At 44.3% G+C, this 18,924-nt stretch overlaps 1 protein-coding gene across 1 annotated transcript; it reads left to right on the top strand.

The window, feature by feature from the left end:
* Positions 1–982: 982 nt before the first annotated feature.
* On the top strand, positions 983–17,997 carry sft2d2b (SFT2 domain containing 2b). Its single transcript, XM_056301488.1, has 8 exons — positions 983–1,148; positions 2,242–2,331; positions 3,722–3,807; positions 6,127–6,208; positions 6,318–6,353; positions 6,498–6,556; positions 16,568–16,597; positions 17,914–17,997. Exons 1-8 carry the CDS (start codon positions 1,083–1,085, stop codon positions 17,948–17,950), a joined length of 486 nt encoding a protein of 161 aa, XP_056157463.1. The 5' UTR covers positions 983–1,082; the 3' UTR covers positions 17,951–17,997.
* The last annotated feature ends 927 nt before the right edge of the window (positions 17,998–18,924 follow it).

The following is an 18,924-nucleotide window of genomic DNA, read 5'->3' as shown; positions in this document are numbered from 1 at the left end:
TTCCCCCGTTCCTCCCACAGAGAGAAGGTCCCAGTTCCTCCCACAGAGAGAAGGTCCCAGTTTATTCCACCGTTCCTCCCACAGAGAGAAGGTCCCAGTTTATTCCCCCGTTCCTCCCACAGAGAGAAGGTCCCAGTTCCTCCCACAGAGAGAAGGTCCCAGTTTATTCCCCCGTTCCTCCCACAGAGAGAAGGTCCCAGTTCCTCCCACAGAGAGAAGGTCTCAGTTTATTCCACCGTTCCTCCCACAGAGAGAAGGTCTCAGTTTATTCCACCGTTCCTCCCACAGAGAGAAGGTCTCAGTTTATTCCACCGTTCCTCCCACAGAGAGAAGGTCCCAGTTTATTCCCCCGTTCCTCCCACAGAGAGAAGGTCCCAGTTCCTCCCACAGAGAGAAGGTCCCAGTTTATTCCACCGTTCCTCCCACAGAGAGAAGGTCTCAGTTTATTCCACCGTTCCTCCCAGTTAGTAGATGAGGATATAGGTGTGTACATGAGCAGCCAAATTACAACAGTGGATTACTTCACAACCACAGTAACCTCACCAGTTCATACAGTACGAGTGTGTGTGTGTGTGTGGGTGTGTGTGTAGTTGTGTGGGTGTGTGTGTGTAGTTGTGTGTGTGTGTGTGTGTGTAGTTGTGTGGGTGGGTGGGTGGGTGGGTGGGTGTGGGTGTGTGTGTGTGTAGTTGTGTGTGTGTGGGTGTGTGTGTGTAGTCATCAGCAGGTACCAACAGGACGGACAGCAGTATTTTAAGGACAACAGGGCTTTGTAGTCATAGAAACACTGTGTACGGTTTATCACTGTGTTGTAAACGTCTTTTCAGTTTTCTAAATCTGTGAATAAAGGAGAATGAACCCTCTCCCCTCTCCGTCCGCTCTGTCACGCTGCCGCCCTGCGGCCACCGTTGGTACTGCAGCCAGGAAGGAGGGCGGAAGTTGATCCACCTGTTGGGCATAAACCTCCAGAAACAGCCCGAAAAAAACCAAAAACATCAACCTGCGAAGTCCGCTGGACCGCAGACGTCTTCACAGACCAGAGAAAGCGTCCGAGTTCATGACGTCGTCTGCATTTGTTGAGCTAAATGGACAAGTTAAAGAGAGTTTTGAGCGGGCAGGATGGAAACAGCGACAACATGGACATCCTGGAGGTAGACTACCGTTTTATAAAGTTAAAACACGGCGCCAGCCCTGACCCGACCGCCCGGGCGGCTGTCCTGACCCGACCGCCCTGACCCGCCTGTTGTCTTACGGTGGCTGGGTCTCACACAGCGTGTCGGTTTGTGTCCACACACACGCACACACACACACACACGCACGCACGCACGCACGCACACACACACACACACTTCGATATGTGCGGGAAGAAACGGCTAGTTTCTCTTAACTGACGTCTGGCAGCTTTGTCATGACAGCTGCCATGACAGCTGCCAGACAGCGCTCGTTAGCTAGTTAACTAGTTAGTTAGCTAGTTAGTTAGCTAGTTAGTTAGCATTACTTCATATTCTAATGAGCTCAGTCTCAGACTCACAACTGGTTTAAAGAAACGAGTAACCACGAATGTGTGTTGAAACACCGTGGCAGTATATTTTACTAAGCTAACTGATCCATTTTACACTATATTTTACTAAGCTAACTGATCCATTTTACACTATATTTTACTAAGCTAACTGATCCATTTTACACTATATTTTACTAAGCTAACTGATCCATTTTACAGTATATTTTACTAAGCTAACTGATCCATTTTACACTATATTTTACTAAGCTAACTGATCCATTTTACACTATATTTTACTAAGCTAACTGATCCATTTTACACTATATTTTACTAAGCTAACTGATCCATTTTACAGTATATTTTACTAAGCTAACTGATCCATTTTACACTATATTTTACTAAGCTAACTGATCCATTTTACAGTATATTTTACTAAGCTAACTGATCCATTTTACACTATATTTTACTAAGCTAACTGATCCATTTTACACTATATTTTACTAAGCTAACTGATCCATTTTACAGTATATTTTATTGCACAGTTTCATGCTCATCATTGGAACGAGTGGGCTAATTCAGCTGGAGGCTGCTGAACGTGGGATGTGGCTTGTTACGTTTCATCACCCTTCAACTTTTTTTTTTGGCTTTTACTAAAAGTAAAGTTTGAGATTCTTTATTTACTTGTAATCATGTCAGTTTATAGTGTGTGTCATGAATAGTGGTGATGATGGTGTCTTCTCCAGGCTGCCAACCAGGCCTCCACCCTCGCCTGGGGAACCCGCGTAAAGGCCTTCATCGCCTGCTTTGTTCTGGGCCTGATCCTCTCTGTGCTGGTAAGAGTCTCCCTCTTCCTCCATGTTCTCCACACTACAGCTGACCATCCACTTCTCCACGTGGACTGCTTTAGCCTGGTTCCAGGCCACAGGGCTGGTGCTTCTCTGTCAATGTCTTCTTTCTGGAGGGAGAAACAGCCAAGCCAACCAGTGTCTTCGTGGGCGGAAGTAAGGCTTGGGAGGTTGTGGTCTGGCGGTGTGGCCGTCTTGTATCTCCCTTCCTCATTTAGGTCTCGGTTTCCTTGTGGTTGCTGTCTCAACCCTGACAAATGCTTGGGGTTGCAGAGGGTTTACTTTGGTACTTAGTTTAGGCCTAAACAGGATTCTTGAATTTGTAATTACACCCGTAACCAAGAAATTGTCCTTGAATAAACAACATTTAAAACACTGGCTAACGTTTTTGGTTAACTTGCTTAAGCTAACACATCTTATGTCAACTGAAAATGACAACTCACCAGTGATTGGTTTGGAAAATCAAATTGTCCTCCTCAGAGAAGACTCATAGAAAACCGCTGCCGAGTTACGATGTCAAACTGAAGAAGAGCGCGGTCAGGAGTGAATATTAGGCAGGGTGAGATTGACTCTGGTGCCCCGACTCCATTATGGTGCCCTGACAGACAGGTTAAAGCTCATGGGCTGTAATCTAATTTAGAAATGCTGATCCTTTATCTTGATAAGTTTGTCATGTTGTTTGCTGCTTTAATTTCCTATATAGTTCTTGAATTAAACTGAAGAGGTCGGTTGAGTTTGTCCAGTCTCGCGGTACACAACCCATCATTTCTTTTTTGTTTTAAACATCAAGTTTTGCAGTTTTTGGCCATCTTGTAAAGTCCCTTCTGGTTGGTGAAACAGTAAAAACATCTGGAAAGTGTTAACCTCCATCAATTTGTTTTTGCCTTGTCAATTTTGTATTATATTTATTACTTTTTTACATGATTTGCCCACGTCAACTGCTATTTTATTCAGTTTATTTTTATATGTACAATGATATCATTCATAATATCTGTGGTACTATGTTAGTCTGTTAGAGGTACTGTTGCTGTGTACCGTGTGTACCAGTATGTACTGTGTACTATGTTAGTCATATCTACTACTATTTTTGGCTGCTCCCATTAGGGGGCGCCACAGCGGATCATCCGTTTCCATCTCTTCCTGTCCTCTGCTTCTTCCTCTGTCACACCAGCCACCTGCATGTCCTCCCTCACCACATCCATAAACCTCCTCTTTGGCCTTCTTCTTTTCCTCTTCCCTGGCAGCTCTATATTCAGCAACTGTATTAGTCATATGATAGAGCTTATTTAGCCTGTATTAATTCCTGGACATTTATTAGAATAACTTTACCTGTTGTGTTGCTATGGTAACCAGCTGTCTTGATTGTCTTGGTCTTTAGGGCAGCTGCCTGTTGTGGGTACCAGGAGTCGGCCTGGCGCTGTTCGCCGTCCTCTACACTCTGGGCAATATCTGTTCTCTGGCTAGGTCAGTCACTCGTCTACCCTGGACAGTAGCATACAGTGGGCTTTCAGTCAGGGCCTTCAGTAATGAACTACACCCCCCCCCCCCACATACACACACATTTCTCATATGGGTGTCGATACAGCCAACACAGCCACAAACAGAATACACTGTCACACACTGTAAGCACTACTGGATCAGCACCTACAACACAGCTGATCTGCAACAATCACAGCACACACCACTGTGCACTAGAGCAGCTAGTGCAGCATCACCATCATGTCTTCCTTTATGTCACCCAGCAACCAGACTGCACACACACACACACACCACATGGCACAACAACAACTAGAAGAGTGCATGCAGCAGATCTCTGCCAGGCGTATCTCCCCTTCTCCGGTGCTCGGACTTGGAGACAAACCAGCCCTTTCTTTTTTCACCTGCTGGGAGAAGGGCGTTATTAGACTTGTATTTAACCATCGCTGTTTTAATGATATCAAGTGAATGAAGGCGAATGACTTTCTTTCCTTCTAAAGCAATAAAACAACGGTAATAAAACACAGCTCAGCCGTGGGACAAGTTTTATCGTGGCTACTGAGGACAGATCCAGCTGTGACTGTGATTAACCCTACTCTTGTAATTGTATTTGAACAACGGAGTTTTAACATTGGCGTCTATGGCACTTCTGCATCTAATCCCTCTCATGATGTGAGTTAAACAGACATGGTGGTGAGGTGAACAAAGTGAATTATCTGTGGTTCATCCAGGGCTCCTCCAGTTCCCCTGTGCTGACGTCAGCAGTGAGTTATTTTAATGATTTGTGAAATAACGATCGACATCTCGTTTACACTCATACCTGAACACATAATGGACCCTGTCGCTGCCATCACACCCTGGTCACAGCCTGTTCCAACTCCTCCCCTCTGGTTGGCGCTACAGAGCACTGTACCCCAAAACAACCAGACAGTTTCTTTCTGCGAGCTGTCATTCAAATGAAAACTAAAATAAATCCAACCATGCTGTACATACTGTACTGTAAGGGTTAGGGTTAGGCATGTAGTTTGCGTGGGTAACGTTAGGGTTAAGGGCTACGAAATGAATGTAGTCAATGAGGAGTCCGCACAAGGATACTGAAACATGACTCTGCGTGCGTGTGCGTGTGTGTGTGTGTGTGTGTGTGTGTGTGTGTGTGTGTGTGTGTGTGTGTATTTGTGAGCCCTGTTATAGTCTGGCTGTCTGTCCAGGGTGTCTCCCTGGCTGCTGCCTAATGACTGCTGGGATAGGCTCCAAGCATCTCCATGACCCTAAGAGCAGGATAAGCAGTTGAGATAATGGATGGATGGATGGACCATATACCCCATATACATCATATATACCATATCTACCACATACACCATATATACCACATACAACACCATATACATCATATATATACCATATACCTCATATACATCATATATACCATATCTACAACATACACCACATATACCATATACCTCATATACATCATATATACCATATCTACCACATACACCATATACACCACATACACCATATATACCATATACCCCATATACATCATATATACCATATCTACAACATACACCATATATACCACATACACCACATACACCACATACACCACATACACCATATACACCATATATACCATATACCTCATATTCATCATATACACCATATACACCATATACAGCATTGTACTATATTGCCTCTTATTTCGCCTGTATTTTCTCTGGATATAGTCCATCCTTGTGTATATAGCTGAGGGTTGTTGTGTTGTTATTCTATGTTAAGTTCCCTGAGAGCCACGAAACCAGTCACATTCCATGTATGTGCAAACCTGCATGTCCAATTAAAAAAAAAAAAAAAAGACATGCGTGTTAGGGTTAATGCTCCTGCCTGTGCCCCTGAGCAAGGCAAAGGAAAGAAGAAGTGGAGTTGGTCCCCGGGTGCTGCAGCTGCCACTGCTGCTATACCATAGGATGGTTACATGTCATTGTAAGAATACAATGACAACATAAAGTGTCTGCCTTTCTTCTTCTTCTTCTTCTTCTTCTTCTTCTTCTTCTTCTTCTTCTTCTTCAGCAAATCGGATTCTGATCTTATGACCTCAGTACTGCCAGGAGACTTTTTCATTGAGTTCATGTCACTGGCTCTACCTGGTGGTCTAAGTATCACATGTCAAGCAGCCTTCTGGATAAACTGGAGATTAAAAGTGTGTGTGTGTGTGTGTGTGTGTGTGTGTGTGTGTGTGTGTGTGTGTGTGTGTGTGTGTGTGTGTGTGTGTGTGTGTGTGTGTGTGTGTGTGTGTGTGTGTTCCAGCACCATGTTTCTGATGGGTCCTGTTAAACAGCTGAAGAGGATGTTTGCTAAGGAAAGAGCCCTGGCCACAGCCATTATGTTGGTCAGAACACTCTCTTTTCACACACATACATATGCACGCATACACACACATATGCTAGCGCACTCAGTTGTCTTTCGGTCAATATGTGTGTGTATGTGTTTTCTTGTAGATCTGCTTGGTGCTAACCTTGTGTGCTGCTTTCTGGGTGAGACACGAGCAAACACATTTACACACACACGCATATACACACCGACTGATCGTTTTCTCTGTTGGAGAGTTCACATTTATTAACTTCATTAAGAGGGTCTTTGCTAACTGTCAACCTGTCTGTATGGCTTTCTGTCTCCAGTGGAAGAATAATGTTCTTGCACTGTTGTTCTGTGTCCTGCAGTTTCTGGCATTTGCCTGGTAAGACACACACACACACACACACACACACACACACACACACACACACACACACTCGGAGTATTAGCGTTCTTATGTTATGGTTTTGCCTCTATGTTATACTGTCGCCCAGCCATGCAGGCTGCATCGTGCACATGTCACTGCCATGTATTCATATGTACTATGTATTCAGTCTGATGTGCTGTACCGGCTCAGTGAGTGGTATGCAACACTTCAGCCACTTTCCCAAAGGCTACTGTGGAATATTCCATCTATGAAGACAGCTGATTTGTATGTGCATGATTTGCTGTTGGAATCAGGGACGTTGCTTGACTCTGGGATGAAAAACATTATTCACAGGCATGTGTTAAAGCAGCTAGAAGGAATTTCAAAAATGTTCTTGACTTTGACTCCCCGTTCAAACCAGCGTTCCTCCCTATCAAGGATGTGCACATCCTTGTCCCAGAAAGAGTGGCCACTGGCCTGTAGATGGTGTAGACTTCGGAGACTCCTGGTCTGACGTGTTAGCTGTCCTGTGTTGTGCCATCCTCTTGGCCAGCGTCTGTTTAGTTTCCCCGATGTACAAGTCACAGCAATCCTCCTGGCACTTAACAGCTACACTATATTGCTCTATTTGTGCCGGGGGACCTGATCCTTGGGGTGGACCAACTTCTGGCTCAGTGTATTTTGAGGTTTGAAAGCAACTGAGATGCTGCATTTGGAAAATATGTGTCTCAGCTGTTCTGACCGCCACACTCCCACTACAGAGTCACCACTGGTTTACACTTAGACAGCTGTTGTCCCTCTCCTGTCTTCGATTGGCTGGTGCACTGTTTGGGCGTCTTCCTGGCTTTGACAAACACCCAGTTAGGATAACCACAGTTAATGAGGGGAATGTTTAATGTGGAATTTCCCCCCTTCCCCGGCTGCTGTGTCGGTAGGGACGTTGTCAGCTCGGTGGTCCAGCATCCTGATGACTCCTAGTTTGTTCTCCAGTGGATGATGAGAGTGAAACCTAAAGTACTGATCAGTATGTGTTGGTTTACGCTAAACATCAACAATCCGATGTCTCCCATCAACAACCTGGCATTTGTCAAAGCAAGGAAGATGCCCAAACAGTGCAACAGCCTTTCTCTAAATCCACAAAGACACAATGCAACTCCTTCTGGCCCTCTCTATACTTCTCCATCAACATTCTCAAAGCAAACATCACATCTGTGGTGCTCTTTCGTGGCATGAAACCATACTGCTGCTCACTAATTGTCACCTCTCCTCTTAACCTGGCTTCTATTACTCTTTCCCATATCTTCATGCTGTGGCTGATCAACTTTATACCTCTGTAGTTACTACAGTTCTGCACATCACCCTTGTTCTTGAAAATCGGTACCAGTATGCCTCTTCTCCACTCCTCAGGCATCCTCTCACTTTCCAAGATTGTGTTAAACAATCTAGTTAAAAACTCCACTGCCATCTCTCCTAAACACCTCCATGCCTCCACAGGTATGTCATCAGGACCAACTGCCTTTCCACTCTTCATCCTCTTCATAGCTGCCCTCACTTCCTCCTTGTTAATCCACTGAACTTCCTGATTCACTATCCCCACATCATCCAACCTTCTCTCTCTCTCATTTTCTTCATTCATCAGCCCCTCAAAGTACTCCTTCCACTTTCTCAACACACTCTCCTCGCTTGTCAGCACATTTCCATCTCTATCCTTGATCACCCTAACCTGCTGCACATCCTTCCCAGCTCGGTCCCTCTGTCTAGCCAATTGGTACAAGTCCTTTTCTCCTTCCTTAGTGTCTAACCTCTCATACAATTCACCATATGACTTTTCCTTTGCCTTTGCCACCTCTCTCTTCACTTTACGCTGTATCTTCTTGTAATACTGTCTACTTTCTTCATCTCTCTGACTATCCCACTTCTTCTTTGCCAACCTCTTCCTCTGTATAATTTGCTGTACTTCCTCATTCCACCACCAAGTCCCCTTGTCTTTCTTCCTCTGTCCTGATGACACACCAAGTACCTTCCTAGCTGTCTCCCTCACTATTTCTGCAGTGGTTGCCCAGCCATCTGGCAACTCTTCACTACCCCCCAGTGCCTGTCTTAACTCCTGCCTGACCTCCACACAACAGTCTTCCTTCTTCAACTTCCACCATTTGATCTTCGGCTCTGCCTTCACTCTCTTTCTCTTCTTGGTCTCCAAAGTCATCCTATAGACCACCATCCGATGCTGCCTAACTACGTTCTCTCCTGTCACCACCTTGCAGTCTCCAATCCCTTTTAGATGGTGCCTCCTACATAAGATATAGTCCACCTGTGTGCACCTTCCTCCACTCTTGTACGTCACCCTGTGTTCCTCCCTCTTCTTGAAATATGTATTCACCACAGCCTTTTCCGTCCTTTTCGCAAAATCCACCACCATCTGTCCTTCCACATTCCTCTCCTTGACACTATACCTACCCATCACCTCCTCATCACCTCTGTTCCCTTCACCAACATGTCCATTGAAGTCCACTCCAATCACCACTCTCTCCTCCTTGGGTACCCTCTCCACCACGTCATCCTACTCACTCCAGAATTCCTCTTTCGCTTCCATCTCACACCCAACATGCGGGGTATATGTGCTGATAACATTCAGTAATACACCTTTTGATTTCCAGCTTCATACTCATCACTCTGTTTGTAAGTGGCCAGCCTTCTCCAAATGTGTTATGTCATATTCATGGTGCGGGGGTTGGCGCACCCCGGAAAGGGTTCAACGAAAATTTGGAGAAGGCTGGCCACTTACACTGTCTGACACTGTCTTCACCTCCAGCACACTCTTGACATACTCTTCCTTCAGAATTACCCCTACCCCATTTCTCCTCCCATTCACACCATGATAGAAGAGTTTGAACCCACCTCCGATACTCCTGGCCTTACTCCCCTTCCACCTGGTCTCTTGCACACTCAGTATGTCTACCTTTCTTCTTTCCATCATATCAGCCAGCTCTCTCCCTTTACCAGTCATAGCGCCAACATTCAAAGTTCTGACTCTCACCGCCACACTCCTACCCTTCCTCCTCTCCCGCTTCCTCTGGACATGCCTTCCCCCTCTCCTTCTGCTTCACCCAACAGTAGCATAGTTTCCCCTGGCACCCTGCTGGCCAACAGTAGTGGTGGCAGTCGTTGGTAACCCAGGCCTCGATCGGTCCGGTATGGAAATCTGACTTATGATCCTCATATTTGATTTTGGTAAAGGTTTACGCCGGATGCCCTCCCTGACGCAACCCTCCCAATTTATCTGGGTTTGGGATCGGCACTAAGAATGCTCTGGCTTATGTATGCTCAGTGGCTGGGTTACCCCACAGCATCCCTACATGTGGGCAGCATGGTGGCCCAGTGGTTAGTACTGTTACCTCACGGCAAGAAAGTCCTGGGTTTGAACCCCAGGCCACCCCAGGTCCTTTCTGTGTGGAGTTTGCATGTTCTCCCCATGTCATGCAAAACTTCACTACATGACACTGCATGGTACAGATGGTTGTGTTAACGTCTCCCTGACTGAAGTTGCCAGAACAAATCCCAGTGTACAGGCCAACTCTTCGTTGCTCTTCATCCCCATCCTCTCCTTCAGTGCTCGCCAGCGGGGAAAAGCCAACCCCAAAATCACTGTCGTTTTACAATGAGCTTTGTCCGCTTGGTGTTTTGCCTTGCTGTATTTGCGTCTCTTCAGCACTGTGTCCGCCATTGTTGTAGCTTCCTCTTGGATGCGTGCTTACGATCTTGATCTGGCACCTGGTCAATATGTTTTTATAGAGTCCCACTGCCCAAAGCCTAATGGCCAGAAATGTCCCATACCCAGAAAAATAAGAAAATAGAAGCAGAGGACAGGAGGACCCTGTATAATATGGTGTTAGTTTGTGGTACATTATGGGGTTAGTTTGTGGTATATTATGATGTTAGTTTGTGGCATATTATGGGGTTAGTTTGTGTTATATTGCGGGGTTAGTTTGTGATATGTTAAGGGGTTTATTTGTGGCACATTATGGGGTTTGTAGTATATTATGGAGTTAGTTTGTGATATATTATGGGGTTAGTTTGTGGTATATTATGGGGTTAGTTTGTGATATATTAGGGGGTTAGTTTTTGGTATATTATGATGTTAGTTTGTGGCATATTATGGGGTTAGTTTGTGTTATATTGTGGGGTTAGTTTGTGATATGTTAAGGGGTTTATTTGTGGCACATTATGGGGTTAGTTTGTAGTATATTATGGAGTTACTTTGTGGTATATTATGGGGTTAGTTTGTGATATTTGATGCGGTTAGTTTGTCATATATTATGGGGTTAGTTTGTGGTATATTATGGGGTTAGTTTGTGGTATATTATAGCGTTAGTTTGTGGTATATTATGGGGTTCGTTTGTGGTATATTATGAGATTAATTTGTGATATATTATGGGGTTAGTTTGTGATGTATTATGGGGTTAGTTTGTGATATATTACGGGGTTAGTTTGTGGTATTTTATGGGGTTAGTTTGTGATATATTGTGGGGTTAATTTGTGATATATTGTGGGGTTAGTTTGTGGTATGTTATGGGGTCAGTTTGTGATATATTACGGGGTTAGTTTGTGGTATGTTATGGGGTTAGTTTGTGATATATTAAGGGGTTAATTTGTGATATATTGTGGGGTTAGTTTGTGGTATGTTATGGGGTTAGTTTGTGATATATTATGGGGTTAGTTTGTGATATATTTTGGGGTTAGTTTGTGGTATGTTATGGGGTTAGTTTGTGATATATTATGGGTTAGTTTGTGATATATTATGGGGTTAGTTTGTGGTATATTGTGGGGTAAGTTTGATATGGGTTAGTTTGTGATATGGGGTTAGTTTATGGTATATTATGGCGTTAGTCTGATATATTATGGGGTTAATTTGTGATATATTAAGGGGTTAGTTTGTGGTACATTCTGGGGTGAGTTTGTGGTATATTATGGGGTTAGTTTGTGATATATTATGGGTTTAGTTTGTGGTATATTATCATGCTAGTTTGTGGTATATTATGGAGTTGGTCTGTGGTATGTTATGGAGTTAGTCTGTGATATATTATGTGGTTAGTCTGGTATGTTATGGGTTTAGTCTGTGGTATGTTATTGGGGTTAGTCTGTGGTATGTTATGGGGTTAGTCTGTGGTATGTTATGGGGTTAGTCTGTGGTATGGTATTGGGGTTAGTCTATGGTATGTTATGGGGTTAGTTTGTGATATATTAGGGGGTTAGTTTTTGGTATATTATGAAGTTAGTTTGTGATATATTATGGTCTTAGTTTGTGATATGTGATGGTGTTAGTCTGTCATATATTGTGGGGTTAGTTTGTGGAATATTATGGGGTTGGTTTGTGATATATTATGGGTTTATTTGTGATATATTAATGGGTTAGGTGGTGATATATTATGGGGTTAGTTTGTGGTATATTACGGGGTTAGTTTGTAATATATTTTGGGGTTAGTCTGTGGTATGTTATGGGGTTACTCTGTGGTATATTATGCGGCTAGTCTGTGGTATGTTAGTCTGTTGTATATTATGGGTTTAGTCTGTGGTATGCTATGGGGTTAGTTTGTGGTATGTTATGGGGTTATTTTGTCGTATATTATTGGGTTAGTTTGTAGTATATTATGGAGTTAGTTTGTGGTATAATATGAGGTTAGTTTAGGGTATATTATGGGGCTATTATGATTTTAGTTTGTGGTATATTATGGTGTTAATTTATGGTATGATATGGGGTTAGTCTGTAGTATATTATGGGTTAGTCTGTTGTATATTATGGGGTTAGTTTATTTTATGCTATGGGGTATATTTGTGGTATGTTATGCTGTTAGTTTGTGGTATATTATGGCATTAGTCTGTGGTATGTTATGGGGTTAGTCTGTGGTATGGTATGGGGTTAGTCTTTGGTATGTTATGGGGCCAGTCTGTGGTATGTTATGGGGCCAGTCTGTGGTATGTTATGGGGTTAGTCTGTGGTATGTTATGGGGTTAGTCTGTGGTATGTTATGGGGTTAGTCTGTGGTATGTTATGGGGTTAGTCTGTGGTATGTTATGGGGTCAGTCTGTGGTATGTTATGGGGCCAGTCTGGTATGTTATGGGGTCAGCCTGTGGTATGTTATGGGGTTAGTCTGTGGTATGTTATGGGGTTAGTCTGTGGTATGTTATGGGGTCAGTCTGTGGTATGTTATGGGGCCAGTCTGGTATGTTATGGGGTCAGCCTGTGGTATGTTATGGGGTCAGCCTGTGGTATGTTATGGGGTCAGTCTGTGGTATGTTATGGGGCCAGTCTGGTATGTTATGGGGTCAGCCTGTGGTATGTTATGGGGTTAGTCTGTGGTATGTTATGGGGTTAATCTGTGGTATGTTATGGGGTCAGTCTGTGGTATGTTACGGGGCCAGTCTGGTATGTTATGGGGTCAGCCTGTGGTATGTTATGGGGTCAGTCTGTGGTATGTTATGGGGTCAGTCTGTGGTATGTTATGGGGTTAGTCTGTGGTATGTTATGGGGTTAGTCTGTGGTATGTTATGGGGTCAGCCTGTGGTATGTTATGGGGTCAGCCTGTGGTATGTTATGGGGTCAGCCTGTGGTATGTTATGGGGTCAGTCTGTGGTATGTTATGGGGCCAGTCTGGTATGTTATGGGGTCAGCCTGTGGTATGTTATGGGGTCAGCCTGTGGTATGTTATGGGGTCAGTCTGTGGTATGTTATGGGGCCAGTCTGGTATGTTATGGGGTCAGCCTGTGGTATGTTATGGGGTTAGTCTGTGGTATGTTATGGGGTTAATCTGTGGTATGTTATGGGGTCAGTCTGTGGTATGTTACGGGGCCAGTCTGGTATGTTATGGGGTCAGCCTGTGGTATGTTATGGGGTCAGTCTGTGGTATGTTATGGGGTCAGTCTGTGGTATGTTATGGGGTTAGTCTGTGGTATGTTATGGGGTTAGTCTGTGGTATGTTATGGGGTCAGCCTGTGGTATGTTATGGGGTCAGCCTGTGGTATGTTATGGGGTCAGCCTGTGGTATGTTATGGGGTCAGCCTGTGGTATGTTATGGGGTCAGCCTGTGGTATGTTATGGGGTTAGTCTGTGGTATGTTATGGGGTTAGTCTGTGGTATGTTATGGGGTCAGTCTGTGGTATGTTATGGGGCCAGTCTGGTATGTTATGGGGTCAGCCTGTGGTATGTTATGGGGTCAGCCTGTGGTATGTTATGGGGTCAGTCTGTGGTATGTTATGGGGCCAGTCTGGTATGTTATGGGGTCAGCCTGTGGTATGTTATGGGGTTAGTCTGTGGTATGTTATGGGGTTAATCTGTGGTATGTTATGGGGTCAGTCTGTGGTATGTTACGGGGCCAGTCTGGTATGTTATGGGGTCAGCCTGTGGTATGTTATGGGGTCAGTCTGTGGTATGTTATGGGGTCAGTCTGTGGTATGTTATGGGGTTAGTCTGTGGTATGTTATGGGGTTAGTCTGTGGTATGTTATGGGGTCAGTCTGTGGTATGTTATGGGGTTAGTCTGTGGTATGTTATGGGGTTAGTCTGTGGTATGTTATGGGGTCAGTCTGTCGTATGTTATGGGGCCAGTCTGGTATGTTATGGGGTCAGCCTGTGGTATGTTATGGGGTTAGTCTGTGGTATGTTATGGGGCCAGTCTGGTATGTTATGGGGTCAGCCTGTGGTATATTATGGGGTCAGTCTGTGGTTTGTTATGGGGTTAGTCTGTGGTATGTTATGGGGTTAGCCTGTGGTATGTTATGGGGTCAGTCTGTGGTATGTTATGGGGTTAGTCTGTGGTATGTTATGGGGTTAGCCTGTGGTATGTTATGGGGTCAGTCTGTGGTATGTTATGGGGTCAGCCTGTGGTATGTTATGGGGTCAGCCTGTGGTATGTTATGGGGTCAGCCTGTGGTATGTTATGGGGTTAGCCTGTGGTATGTTATGGGGTTAGTCTGTGGTATGTTATGGGGCCAGTCTGGTATGTTATGGGGTTAGTCTGTGGTATGTTATGGGGCCAGTCTGTGGTATGTTATGGGGCCAGTCTGTGGTATGTTATGGGGTTAGTCTGTGGTATGTTATGGGGTCAGCCTGTGGTATGTTATGGGGTCAGCCTGTGGTATGTTATGGGGTCAGCCTGGTATGTTATGGGGTCAGTCTGTGGTATGTTATGGGGTCAGTCTGTGGTATGTTATGGGGTCAGCCTGTGGTATGTTATGGGGTCAGCCTGTGGTATGTTATGGGGTTAGTCTGTGGTATGTTATGGGGTTAGTCTGTGGTATGTTATGGGGCCAGTCTGGTATGTTATGGGGTCAGCCTGTGGTATGTTATGGGGTCAGTCTGTGGTATGTTATGGGGTCAGTCTGTGGTATGTTATGGGGTCAGCCTGTGGTATGTTATGGGGTCAGCCTGTGGTATGTTATGGGGTTAGTCTGTGGTATGTTATGGGGTCAGTCTGTGGTATGTTATGGGGTCAGTCTGTGGTATGTTATGGGGTCAGCCTGTGGTATGTTATGGGGTCAGCCTGTGGTATGTTATGGGGTTAGTCTGTGGTATGTTATGGGGTCAGTCTGTGGTATGTTACGGGGTCAGCCTGTGGTATGTTATGGGGTTAGTCTGTGGTATGTTATGGGGCCAGTCTGGTATGTTATGGGGTCAGCCTGTGGTATGTTATGGGGTCAGCCTGTGGTATGTTATGGGGTCAGTCTGTGGTATGTTATGGGGTCAGTCTGTGGTATGTTATGGGGTCAGCCTGTGGTATGTTATGGGGTCAGCCTGTGGTATGTTATGGGGTCAGTCTGTGGTATGTTATGGGGTCAGTCTGTGGTATGTTATGGGGTCAGCCTGTGGTATGTTATGGGGTCAGCCTGTGGTATGTTATGGGGTTAGTCTGTGGTATGTTATGGGGTCAGTCTGTGGTATGTTACGGGGTCAGCCTGTGGTATGTTATGGGGTTAGTCTGTGGTATGTTATGGGGCCAGTCTGGTATGTTATGGGGTCAGCCTGTGGTATGTTATGGGGTTAGTCTGTGGTATGTTATGGGGCCAGTCTGGTATGTTATGGGGTCAGTCTGTGGTATGTTATGGGGTCAGTCTGTGGTATGTTATGGGGTTAGTCTGTGGTATGTTACGGGGTCAGCCTGTGGTATGTTACGGAGTTAGTCTGTGGTATGTTATGGGGCCAGTCTGGTATGTTATGGGGTCAGCCTGTGGTATGTTATGGGGTCAGCCTGTGGTATGTTATGGGGTCAGTCTGTGGTATGTTATGGGGTCAGTCTGTGGTATGTTATGGGGTCAGCCTGTGGTATGTTATGGGGTAAGTCTGTGGTATGTTATGGGGTTAGTCTGTGGTATGTTATGGGGTTAGTCTGTGGTATGTTATGGGGTCAGTCTGTGGTATGTTATGGGGTTAGTCTGTGGTATGTTATGGGGTTAGTCTGTGGTATGTTATGGGGTCAGTCTGTGGTATGTTATGGGGTCAGTCTGTGGTATGTTATGGGGTTAGTCTGTGGTATGTTATGGGGTCAGTCTGTGGTATGTTATGGGGTCAGTCTGTGGTATGTTATGGGGTCAGTCTGTGGTATGTTATGGGGTCAGTCTGTGGTATGTTATGGGGCCAGTCTGGTATGTTATGGGGTCAGTCTGTGGTATGTTATGGGGTCAGTCTGTGGTATGTTATGGGGTCAGTCTGTGGTATGTTACGGGGTCAGTCTGTGGTATGTTACGGGGTCAGTCTGTGGTATGTTATGGGGTCAGTCTGTGGTATGTTATGGGGTCAGTCTGTGGTATGTTATGGGGTCAGTCTGTGGTATGTTATGGGGTTAGTCTGTGGTATGTTATGGGGCCAGTCTGGTATGTTATGGGGTCAGTCTGTGGTATGTTATGGGGTAAGTCTGTGGTATATCGGAGAATTGGGGTGTGGTTGAGTCAGTCATCAGGGTCGTCAGCGGGTTTCTCTGTACTTGTGCCCATTTGGTCCAAATGTGACACCCCTGCTTCTGTTATGTGTTGTAGGTACGGCCTCTCATACATCCCGTTTGCAAGGTAATACACCCACACACGCATACACACACATACATATACACATACACGCACACACACACACACACACACACACACATACACATATATAGACACACATACACACATCAATATACACGTACACACACACACATACACGTAAATAGACACACATACACACACACACACACATACGTATACACATACATATACACATACACCTACACACACATACACATAAATGTACACACATACACACACATTCATATACACACATACACATTCATGTACACACATATACACACACATACATATACAGAAACACGAATACACACACACACATACACGTAAATAGACACACATACACACACATACATGTACATATACACACACATACACGTAAATAGACACACACACACATACATATACACATACATATACACATATACACACATACACATAAATATACACACATACACACACACACACACATATATATATATATATATATATACACATACACACATACATGTACACACATACACACATACATATACACATACACATAGAAACACACATACACACACGCATATACACACATACATATACACATACATGTACATATACACACATAAACACACACACATACATATAGACACATACACATAGAAACACACACATGCATACACACACGCTTACACATACACAAACATACACATGCATAAGCACATACACACACATACATATAAACACATACATATACAAACATACACATATAAACACACATACACACATACATATACACACATACACGTACACATACATATACACATACACGTACATATACATATGCACACATACACATAGAATCACATACATATACACAGACGCATACATATACACACATACACACGCGCATACATATACACACATACATATACACACATATACGCATACAATACATATACACACACGCATACATATACACACATACACATACATACACATACATATACACACATACACATAGAAACACATATACACACATGCATACATATACACCCATACACATACATATACACACATACACATAGAAACACATATACACACATGCAAACATTTATGTGGCCATATAAATACATATATAAATATACTATTTATATATGTAGTTAGACATAGACGCATCTTTCATGCTTAATGTCTCAATTTATTAGCTGATTTTACACGGTTTTCTTATTACCGTCTGTAACTTGTCTGTCTTTCTTTCTGTGCTCTGTGTGTGTGTGTGTGTGTGTGTGTGTGTGTGTGTGTGTGTTTCTGTTTATTCTTTGGACTTTCAGGGACGCCATCATCAAATTGTTTTCACTCTGCATGTAGACAGGACAGAGTGCCTGTTACTCTACCCGCACACATTTCATCATCACCTCTTTCCTAGCAAGACAGACAAGTTACCTGACCAGTCAGACAGCAAGACAAACAAGTTACGTGACCAATCAGACAGCAAGACAGAGGTTACCTGACCAATCAGACAGCAAGACAGAGGTTACCTGACCAATCAGACAGCAAGACAAACAAGTTACCTGACCAATCAGACAGAAAGACAGGTTACCTGACCAATCAGACAGCAAGACAGAGGTTACCTGACCAATCAGACAGCAAGACAGAGGTTACCTGACCAATCAGACAGCAAGACAAACAAGTTACCTGACCAATCAGACAGCAAGACAAACAAGTTACCTGACCAATCAGACAGCAAGACAAATGAGGTACCTGACCAATCAGACAGCAAGACAGACAAGTTACCTGACCAGTCAGACAGCAAGACAGACAAGTTACCTGACCAGTCAGACAGCAAGACAGACAAGTTACCTGACCAGTCAGACAGCAAGACAGACAAGTTACCTGACCAGTCAGACAGCAAGACAAACAAGTTACCTGACCAATCAGACAGCAAGACAGACAAGTTACCTGACCAATTAGACAGCAAGGAAGAGGTTACCTGACCAGACAGCAAGACAAACAAGTTACCTGACCAATCAGACAGCAAGACATACAAGTTACCTGATCAATCAGACAGAAAGACAGGTTACCTGACCAATCAGACAGCAAGACAAATGAGGTACCTGACCAATCAGACAGCAAGACAAACAAGTTACCTGACCAATCAGACAGCAAGACAAACAAGTTACCTGACCAATCAGACAGCAGGACAGAGGTTACCTGACCAATCAGACAGCAAGACAAACAAGTTACCTGACCAATCAGACAGCAAGACATACAAGTTACCTGACCAATCAGACAGCAAGACAGATGTTACCTGACCAATCAGACAGCAAGACAGATGTTACCTG

The sequence above is a fragment of the Lampris incognitus genome, chromosome 21 (genome assembly GCF_029633865.1).
Source record: "Lampris incognitus isolate fLamInc1 chromosome 21, fLamInc1.hap2, whole genome shotgun sequence".
Classification (NCBI taxonomy): domain Eukaryota; kingdom Metazoa; phylum Chordata; class Actinopteri; order Lampriformes; family Lampridae; genus Lampris; species Lampris incognitus.
Note: the sequence above shows the minus strand (reverse complement) of the source record. Positions and strands in the feature narration are given on the sequence as shown.

Excerpts from the sequence above, each read along its gene's own strand:
- sft2d2b (XM_056301488.1), top strand. The coding sequence starts at position 1,083 with ATGGACAAGTTAAAGAGAGTTTTGAGCGGGCAGGATGGAAACAGCGAC. Across the intron at positions 1,149-2,241 it reads ACAACATGGACATCCTGGAG|GCTGCCAACCAGGCCTCCAC; the intron begins GTAGACTACCGT and ends TGTCTTCTCCAG. Across the intron at positions 6,209-6,317 it reads TGGCCACAGCCATTATGTTG|ATCTGCTTGGTGCTAACCTT; the intron begins GTCAGAACACTC and ends GTTTTCTTGTAG.